Source organism: Mchenga conophoros, linkage group LG20, assembly GCF_057382185.1.
Source record: "Mchenga conophoros isolate Kocher_MC1m ecotype Shallow Benthic linkage group LG20, M_conophoros_male_GT1.1, whole genome shotgun sequence".
Taxonomy (NCBI): domain Eukaryota; kingdom Metazoa; phylum Chordata; class Actinopteri; order Cichliformes; family Cichlidae; genus Mchenga; species Mchenga conophoros.
The window spans coordinates 6,655,300-6,665,538 of record NC_140545.1 but is presented as its reverse complement, the minus strand read 5'-3'; the positions used below and the strand labels follow the sequence as shown (position 1 = coordinate 6,665,538).

Below are 10,239 nucleotides of genomic sequence, written 5' to 3'. Positions count from 1 at the left end.
TGGTTATTTTTCCACACCCTGCTCATAACAGTTCTGTTTTTTGCACATTTTCCACTACAGGATGGAGATTCAATTATTGATGTTTGTGGTGATTATGTTCCATTCTTTAGCATGTGGTTATTAATTGGCAGGGCTATCTTGTAGTCATTACAATAAAATCCATGACTAAATGTGAAAATTGTCTTGCTTGAACAAAATGACATAGGAAGTTGTGTTCACATGCTTAATAAATGTTTAGTTTAAGCTGTTTCCTCATTGCATGACCAAGAAACCACACAGGACTCTGGATTATCCACTGTATGTTTTTTTTATTTGATCACTTATCTACCTGCTAAGTTTGACAAAAGCCCGTCCATAGCTTAGTATGAGGTCATGACCTGGACAAAAGAAAAGAAAAGAAAAAGCGTTAAGAGGATGTTTAAAATTGCTCCTGAAAAAGACATGGATCAGTTTCCATGTTCGTAGCTACTGCGCAGTTGAAGGTCAAATTAAAATTAAGATCGGAGTATGGAACATTTTATAATTTGTGTAATAATTAGCGCAAACAAGTGACAGATCATCTTTCTGTTGTAGTTTTGTCTTTTAAAAAAGTATCTTGTGTACTGTGAGATATTTTGAACAAAAGTTTTTTATACTTACATTGTTGATCCAGGATGTGTAGGCGCTGACCTTGGTGAAGACAGAGGGCTTCTTGTAGTAGTTACAGCCTGCACTTGAGCCAAAGCTCACAATTCCATGGACATCCCAGGAGCCATCAGGATTCTGGCAGTTCAGGGGACCGCCAGAGTCTCCCTAAAAGGCAAATGTGGTCATAGAAAGATGCTCTTGAGGCTAGGACATATTTTCTGATTTAAACAGCGACAAATACTTCAAAGTTGGTGAAATAAACAAAATTTGACTCACGTTGCAGCTAGACACAACACCATCTCCACCAGCACAGATCATGTTTGTGGTGACCAGATTGCCCCACCAGTCAGACCTGGAACAGGTGCTGTAATCAACAACAGGAAGAAGAGCCTGCTGCATGATGTCAGCAATAGGGCCTCCAGCTTTAGAGGAGAAAGACAACGCATTCAGATTCAGGGCTAGAGTCAAGATCGCCAGATTCATGGCCAGCACAGTTTGAGAACTACGTTGACAAGACACAGTTTTGATTTAGCTGCAGATTTAAAAACTGCATAAAAATCCAAACTATTTTGATTATATGATGCAAGAGGTCTTTTGTGATACTTTAAAATGTGTATTTTGGGGAATTTTTGTCACTGTAAGCCAGTGACAAGAAGCAACTCACAAGAGAAAATTATCCACAGGAAAACATATTAAAACTTATAAAACCCTGAAGACGGGGCTTTGGAGCTTTATGTGAGCAGCCTTTATAGTTAGTTGAACTTTTATATAGTTACTATAATAGAACTTACTCCACAGACGTCCCCAGCCAGTGACATAGCAGGGAGCACCATTAGGCAGGGTCTCACCAGAGGTAGGAAGACAGGCAGGCGAGATGGCGTTAGTGTTTTGAACAGGTGATGACAGTTTGATCAGGGCAATGTCATTGCTAGGGTGTGGATAGAAATGTCATACTTAGAGAGTGCTAACAAGCAGCGATAGCATGAATTAAGTATTTGAAACATAATAACATAGTTTCCAGCCCACAACAGTGTACTGTGGGCTAAATGGCCCACCGAATGTTGTAAGAGTCCCAGTTAGGATGGACAACAATAACAGAAGGGCTGATGGCGATGGAGCCAGACTCATTGGCGGTGTCCAGACTGTGTTTTCCCAGGTAAACTCTGTAGGTGTAACTGCTGCTTGGCCAAACACAAAAACAATAAGAAAAGTTATGCATTTTTGATATATAAGTTATATATGGCAATATATAACACCCTACGATCTCTACAGTATGCCTGGTTCTGTGCCATATGTGTGCACTCCATTTTAGACATCTTCCTTTTTTCTTTTCCATACCCAATGCAGTGAGCAGCAGTGAGGACCCACTCGTTGGAGATCAGAGTACCACCACAGGTGTGATAGAAGTTGTTGCCACTCTTGTACTGCAGAGAGATCTGAGGACAACAAATAACAGCACGGCACAATGAGTTTTAACGGTAAATGGCCTGTATTTGTATAATGCTTTTCTAGTCCCTGAGGACCCTAAAGCGCTTTACACAACCTGTCACACACACACTGGTGATGGCAAGCTACATTATAGCCACAGCCACCCTGGGGCGCACTGACAGAGGCGAGGCTGCCGGACACTGGCGCCACCAGGCCCTCTGACCACCACCAGTAGGCAACGGGTGAAGTGTCTTGCCCAAGGACACAACGACCGAGACTGTCCAAGCCGGGGCTCGAACCGGCAACCTTCCGATTACAAGACGAACTCCCAACTCTTGAGCCACGATCGCCCCAGGTGTATGTATACCTGCCAGGGCCAGCTGTGTGGACGGACATCTTCTCCACCAACCACTCTGGTGAGAATGGGGGGATAGGTGGGGGTGCCGCACCCGTAGGCTAAGAGGAAACAGTGGAAAGTAGGATGATTTCTGATGCTCCACGAGAATCAGAAGTATTACAGCATGTTCACATTTATTTGCCAACACATAACATAATCGTCAAAGACGTATTTGCTTACCGCCGACGACAAACAAAGCCAAGAAAATGAACATCATTGTGACTCTCTTCAGTAGAAGTTTAGAGTCACCTGCTATCCCTTATATAGTGAGTCAGCAGGCAGAAATCGCATGTTGCAACATTTCCGTCAGCACAGCAAGTGAAATTTTGGTAGGAAAAACAAATCAACCTTGGAGATAAGTAACCACAGATATCCCCAAATAAACCTTATCTCCCCGTCTCTACCTCTGTGTGAACCATGCAGATGCCTGCTGAATTGGTCACGCCTTTTATATTTCATACAAGAGAGTCTGAAGCTTGGGTATTAAACAAGTCAGTCCTGTATTTTAACATCAAAGAAAAAATTTATTTTCCATTTTCACACTTAGGTCCATAAATTCTGCCCATAACTACTGGAATAGCACTAGCTCCACATCTAAACCATGCCAAATGGGACCAAATAGAATAATATAAACTGTGCAAGCAATTTCCTAGTTGAAACTCTTGCTTAAATATCTATAATATTATATAATGATTGACAAGTCAAGGGTTTTACAAAAATATTGTAGACATGTTTATACATGGTGCCCCATTCACAGCAGGTCAAAAGTAATTGGATAATTCACTGATAAGCAGTTTCGTGGTGAAACTAGGCTTTTTTTGCCCTCACTATTTTTTGGCAAATTCACCAGATAAAAGTTCTGGAGTACACTTTAATTATTCAACCTGCATTATGGTTGCGATTTACTATAACCTTCAATATGTTGTCCAGAGAGATGTAAGTGTAAGTAAAGGAGCTCAGGATGAGGCTGAAAAGCCAAAATAAGCCCATCAGAAGGACAGCAAAAACTTTGGAAGTGGCCAAATCAACAATCTATTATATTCTTCAAAAGAACGAATGTCCTGGCCAGCTCAGCAACATCAAAAGCCCTGAAAAACCACAGAATTCACAGTTGTACAGGGTTATACTCGCTGCTCAGTTTCAGCCAAATATTCCAATACCGATCAGAGGCACAAGTGCAAATTCTGTGTCACTGTCCAAAAACTAACTGAACATTTACAAGGGAGGTAGTATGTCAGTGCTATACTAATAATAATGTATTAGTTCATTAGACAGCTGTGTCATTGTGTTTTGTTTTTCTTCCTCCACCTACATGAGAGTGCAGCATTTCAAAGGAAATCAGAATAGGGGGCGTTGCAGTAAATATGCAGTCAGGTTCTTTGTGTCTTTGTGTGAACTGCAGCATGTGGTGATAAAGTTAAAAACCCTCAATTCCACTGATACGTTTAAAAAAAAAAACATAAAAAATACTGAACTCCAAAATACTTTGTCCCGTTCACTTAGCTCCACCCAAGCATCAAGGCTTGTCAGAGGCTCAGTTTCCAAGGATTTCTGTTGCGTAACAGTGTGAAAGGTATAAAAATGTCACAGGTTGAATGGAATCTGTGGAGATACAGCCAAGATGAAGTTTCTGGTGCTTGCTCTGTTTGTCGCAGGAGGTAAGGAGCTTTTCAAACACTGCACACAAAAATCTGTTTTTATCCAGCTGTCTCTTCAGTGGGTATTTTCTACAAAATTTCATGCAGGTAAACAATGTGCTTTTTTTTTTTTTAAATCTTTGTCTCATATGTCCCCTCAGCCTACGGGTGTGGGCTGCCTACCTTCCCCCCTGTGGTGTCGCGGGTGGTTGGAGGACATGATGTCAGGCCTCACAGCTGGCCCTGGCAGGTAAACACTCAAAACTTTATTCAGAAAAATCTGAATATCATCAACATAAAATGTATTCTGTTAAAGATAGGCAGACTTTATTTACTGCTAGACTGGTAAAGACTGGTATGAAAAGTTATTGAGGCAATTTGAAGCATTATTGGAGGATCTTTAAAAAAAGGTTTACAGTGGTTACAGTACAGTAAATGAAAAGACATAGGAGGATATGGTTTTTAAAAAACTGAAATGCTGCTACAGTTTGGGTTTTTAGATTACAGATTTTAGATTATCCAGAGAAATGACCAAGTAACAACAAACACTTTGCAAACTCCCACAAGGGCGAACAGACTGCAACCAGCGTAACAAGCAGCACTCTCATAAAGCACAAAATCAAGCTCAAACATAGCAAAGAGGTAATTCACTGTACTCTTATGTATGTTTTAGGTTTCCCTGCAGTACAACAGCGCGGGTGAGTGGAGACACACCTGTGGAGGCACTCTGATCTCTGACCAGTGGGTCCTCACTGCTGCACACTGTATCAGGTATAAGAACCAAGGGTTTTAATCATGCATGGAATTACTAACGATCACAGAAACAAATTTTTTGCTTACACATATCAGCATTATAATCTGTTCTGTCACCTTGCAGCTCCAGCAGGGAGTACAGAGTGGCACTGGGAAAGCACAACCTGTTAGAGACAGAGAATGGCTCTGTGTTCGTCGGCACCTCTAACATCATTGTGCATGAGGACTGGAACTCCTTTTTTATTCGGTAACATTTTACTGCTACTACTAAGAATTTACCTGTGAGACTTGAATATCAAAAAGATCATGTGCGTTATGTGCATTTATAATTGTGGGCTGAGTATTTGGTTAAATACAATGTTTAATCATTTCTTGCCCAGTAATGACATCGCCCTGATCAAGCTCGAGTCCTCCGTTAACTTCTCTGATACCGTCATGGCTTCTTGTCTTCCCGAGGCCGAATTTGTGCTCCCCAATAATGAATCCTGCTACATCACTGGGTGGGGACGCCTGTTCAGTGAGTGCCCTTTTTTTTTAAGAGAAGCTTTCTTTAATTCTATCCATCCCTTCAAAACTTCTCAAATAATCATTTCGTGACACAACTTGTTATGTAAACTGTCTCTTTCTCTTTTTTTCCCCCTCGAAGGGAAGACTATACGGATGTTTTTGATAAGTTGATTTTTCTTAGTCAGTTCCTAGTATACAGTATCATCTTAGCATGTTTTTACTTTTTAAATTAAATCTATACACACATACTTTTACTAACTAACATGATGCATTTTTGGTTGTTTAGTGCTTCGTTTTTCTGGAATAAAGAATCATATTTCTGTTATTAATTTGGATAGCACAGTGGGGAATGTAAGTAAGGGCATACTTGGTGTCTTAACCACTAGGTCACAAGGGAACCCAGTCAAAGAAGAGTCAAAAATCCTTTCAGGATCATTCTGTAGACTAATCCATCATAACTATTTTACAATTAAACAGGGATGAGCAATTAATTTTTTACAAGGGGCCACATGAAAAACTGGAACTGTTGTGGAGGGCCCCGACAGTATTAAATAGAACTGAGTTCCGCCCTTTGGCCCCTGGATTCTTTTGTTTGAGATTTTGGTCTGAGATGAACTACGTCTTTTTTGTCCACACAGCCGGTGGTCCCATTGCTGACATCCTGCAGCAGGCTCTCCTGCCAGTGGTGGACTACCCAACTTGCAGTCAGCCTGACTGGTGGGGTTCTCAGGTGAAGGAAACCATGGTCTGTGCGGGTGGAGACGGAGTTGTGGCTGGCTGCAATGTGAGTCTAAAATAATGATTTTCTAATCGCATAAAGTAACACTGTAAGAGTCACACTTTCACACATCAGCTAACTTCAGTTAAACTCAACTTTCCTAAAAGTTCAGAGTGTGCCACACAGATTGTGGAATTAACTCAGTCACACGTTTCCACATGCTGTGAATGAAGGGACACATATTTTTTGTATTTATTCTTCCATCCAATCTTCTCACTGGGCACAACATTTAGCCACAAATAAAAGCTAGTGACTAGCAAGTGCAACTCTCATTCATTTTTAAGCAAAGCTATCATATTTACTAGTCAAAGATTCTCAAATATGAATACTGGCCATTTTGCCTTTGCATTAAAATGAATTAACTGTGGGTTCTGCAAAAGCCAGCGACACAAAACAAGGTGTTATTATAAAGTAATTACTTTTTTATTAATTTTAAGGAAAAGAAAATTAGATTAATGTTCAAAAATTGTATTATATTATTCCCAATGATGTCACAACCATCTCTACTAAGCTGCATTTTTGTGAGCAACATAAAATGTAAAAGAATCTCTGTAATGTGTGATAAGCAATCAGAAAATTGTGGGCTAGTCTAAGAAATAACTGCTGAATGTGGAATTCGCACACTGATCACTTTGATTCTCCCACCTGACTCAGGGAGACTCTGGTGGTCCTCTGAACTGTATGAACGCTGCTGGAGTCTGGGAGGTTCACGGTATTGTCAGCTTTGGCTCTGGGCTCAGCTGCAACTACGCCAAGAAGCCCACTGTCTTTACCCGAGTCAGCTCTTACATCGACTGGATCAGCTCTGTAAGTGTCCATACGTTTGTGCATAATTTCAATGCTGCTAATACCATTATTTTACTTTAAGTCTAACATTTCTCTATTATCTCTTTCACAGAAAATGGTGGCCTATTGAGAGAACAGCTTTGTGGGATGAAAAACACTTTGCAAATTCTGAAATAAAGAATATATACCCACAATTTTGTTTTGAAAAGTTGCATAATTTTTTGTTCTACCATCTCTGCTTTATTGTAATTTTAGCAGTTTTCTAAAAATAGAAATAGCAGTAAAGTATAACAGAACCTTGCTGAAGGAGTCTGCATATTCATATTTGTTTTATTCTGAAAAATACTTCAGCTATTATGTTTGATCAGTGATACTTGGGTAGTAAAATAGTTTCCACTTTTCAGTGCCCTAGAACACCGATGGGAACTTCTTATCAACAACCACTTGTCCTGTACTCAAGTTTCCAGTATTTGTTTGACTTTCTGCATTGCTGACCCAGTTTCCTAGGAAACAAGAGGGAAGTTGCATGCATACAGTCTGAGTGTAAGACCGTTTTAAGCACAAGACAAAGTATACACAACAGTTGATTCTGTTCATCTGGATGTAGTGTTTTCAGTGGGAGAAACGTTTTGTCACTCATCCAAATGACTTCTTCAGTCTCAGCTGACTGCAGGTTTTGATATTAATGATCAAGGAACTGACCTCCCAGCCCAGTTCCTTCAGTGCTGCTAGTTTCTGTCATTATGCAAATATGCTGTTTATAAGATTGGATAAACCTGTGGTCAGCTGAGACTGAAGAAGTTTCGTCATCACTTGGATGGACCCTACAGATCTCTGTAACGTGAAGCAGGCAGCTAATTATTAATCTCCCGGGTCATTCGTGATCACACATAAACGAAATAAACATTGTGTCATGGCACAGGCTGGACTAAGATGTTTAATAATTAATCAAGACCCAGAACTATAAAAAGTCAGAACATGAGTCATGTCTTAAACTGCCGTCATATTCAAACACCCTTTCTAAGAGTGTATTTACTGAAAATAATCAGACAGTACCAGGAAACACAGCTAACCCTATCGCTAACCCTGTCTCAGTTGAGTGCTGTGGTTTCCGACCTCTGCTTGAGGTGGCCTCACAGAGAACAGCATGACTTATACATGTTATTCATTTATTACTACAGGTATAAAATATGATGCCTTACCTAAGCTCTCACTCCAGCCAGACAGTAGTGGACACTTTAGCCAAATCCATGGACTCTCATGTCCCCTCTCTTGTTCCTTTGGACAGCACACTGCAAGTTCAAATCAAAATCAGATGAAAGCTGGCCGTGTAACTAAAACTACAATAAAACACGTTTTTTTAAAAGCTCTCAAGCATAAAGTGGAAAATGTGGGTGTATTTATTATGGAAAATATGTATATTAGGTGTTTCAATAAACAAATCGTTAAATTTTCTATCTGTGGCAGCTTTAACTGTTCAGCATGGGCTTTTAGCACTGATTTATGAGCCAAATTAAAGTACTGTGCCAGTGCCAGTACTCCACCATGAACAAAATACGACAAGTTTAGATTTTTCTGTTAGTTGTCAGGGCTGCTGAGCACATTAACAGGATAGCTTCTCTAGCATCAGCAAGGATGTTTGTCACCAGCAGCATGCAGTAAAGTCTGAACTTCACAAAAAAGAGAATATGCAGTCAGAAAATAGCTTACTAAAAGGACGAGATCTCAAAGATATAAGTTTGATAGCCAATTAAAATTGTTTAGCCACCCAAACAACCATGCATTAACCCCACGCAAGTGCAGTCACCATCAGTTTAATTGCAGTTTTCTCTTTTCTTAAAAACATATTAAGCCCCAAATATTTCATACTCAATTAAAACTATCAGCACAAAGGCAAAGGAAGAAGTGCAGTGACTTATGTCCCCATATGTCTATGTGCTGTGCTAAAAAGATATGAAGTTAGAAGGCTGAGCAGTTCAGCCTTGTGCCACAAGGTGGGGTAGCAAACCAGTGTGGCAAGCAGCCTGCCCTGAGTCCAAACTGGAAGACATGCCAGTGCATCTGGAAAGCAGCCATCATCACCACCAACACAACCCCCCAGAAAGAAACTGCACTCTGCTGTAAAGAAAAGAAACGATAAGACAGAAGTAAAACAGCAGCAAACACAACCTAATTGTCTAATTGTTAATTCAATGACTCTAGGACTATCCACTTGCCACAAAGCTCATTATGTGGCACAGCTACAATTGATTTAGAAGTACCATTTAACCTAACAAAAGAAACAAGCTCCAGCCGAAAAAGAAAATTTGAACCCAGGACCATTTTGCACTAAAGTGATAATGCTAGCAATTTCAACAACCTGGATCTCAGCTCAAATAAAGCATTTTCATGTTTTTTACAACTAGACTGCACATCCAAAATAATAAGAATAATAAAAATATTAATAATAATACACTAAAATGTTCTGGTTAATCACTGCCACCTGATAGTGAACATTTTAGTTACATTTTGCAAAGTGTGATCACAAAAAGCACCTTTAAAAGAAGACTATTTATGACTTAGAAATCCAGCACGTGCTTTGTGGGGTGTTGTTTATGAAAGACGGGCATGCTTGATTTGTTATAAGTAAAGATTTTTGTATATCATTGTGATTGTACCTACGCTTGCTCAGTTTGATGCCTCTAGCACAAATTGTGATATCTGAATGAAAGGGTTGCTTGCATTGCTCTTATCAGTCAAAAACATAGAAGCCCCCTCAGACAAAGCCTTGATTCTTGATTCTTGAGTTAATCTTGTTCTCCCTGCAGCTGCAGGTTCTCCATGCTGTGGTGAACTTTGGCTCTGGCGAGGGCTACAGTGTCTTTTAGAAGCCAGCTCCCTTTAGCCAAGTGAGCTTCAACCATACGACAACTACATCAACAACATGATGAACAGCTTCCTATTGTGATTACTTTACACACATTAACAATGCGACACTGAGCTGACAAAAGCACTGCCTCACAAATCCAGGAAGGGTGTTTCATGCTAAACTAAACTCACGAGTACTCTTGATTAGGTTTTTCAGTATTAAGAATGACTTAGTGTGGTTTTTGTCAGTAAAATTAAACCATTGTGTGTCAGAATAACTGTCAAATATATAATCGTGTCCTTGAAATTTGGCAACATAATTACATCTTGCTAGTGCCAGTTTGGACCTCCTTTCGCCTTCAGAACTTCCATTATTCTTCATGGCATAGATTCAACAAGGTGCTGGAAACATTCCTCAGAGACTTTGGTCCATATTTAGCATGTTAGTGTCACAGTGCTGCAGATTTGTTGGCTGCACA

General features: G+C 40.0%; 2 protein-coding genes across 2 annotated transcripts; one reads left to right on the top strand and one right to left on the bottom strand.

Annotated features, from left to right (window-relative positions):
- Positions 1-288: 288 nt before the first annotated feature.
- LOC146550236 (chymotrypsin-like elastase family member 2A) lies at positions 289-2,760 on the bottom strand. The gene is made up of 8 exons (XM_085259668.1): positions 2,633-2,760; positions 2,423-2,511; positions 1,966-2,063; positions 1,683-1,805; positions 1,419-1,555; positions 904-1,049; positions 640-792; positions 289-377 (listed from the first exon to the last, which is right to left on the bottom strand). Exons 1-8 carry the CDS (start codon positions 2,667-2,669, stop codon positions 360-362), a joined length of 801 nt encoding a protein of 266 aa, XP_085115794.1. The 5' UTR covers positions 2,670-2,760; the 3' UTR covers positions 289-359.
- Positions 2,761-4,037: 1,277 nt separating this feature from the next.
- Positions 4,038-7,107, top strand: LOC146550235 (chymotrypsin-like elastase family member 2A). The gene is made up of 8 exons (XM_085259679.1): positions 4,038-4,110; positions 4,251-4,339; positions 4,763-4,860; positions 4,967-5,089; positions 5,223-5,359; positions 5,988-6,133; positions 6,782-6,934; positions 7,026-7,107. The coding sequence occupies exons 1-8, from the start codon at positions 4,074-4,076 to the stop codon at positions 7,041-7,043; spliced, it is 801 nt and encodes a 266-aa protein (XP_085115805.1). The 5' UTR covers positions 4,038-4,073; the 3' UTR covers positions 7,044-7,107.
- Positions 7,108-10,239: the final 3,132 nt, after the last annotated feature.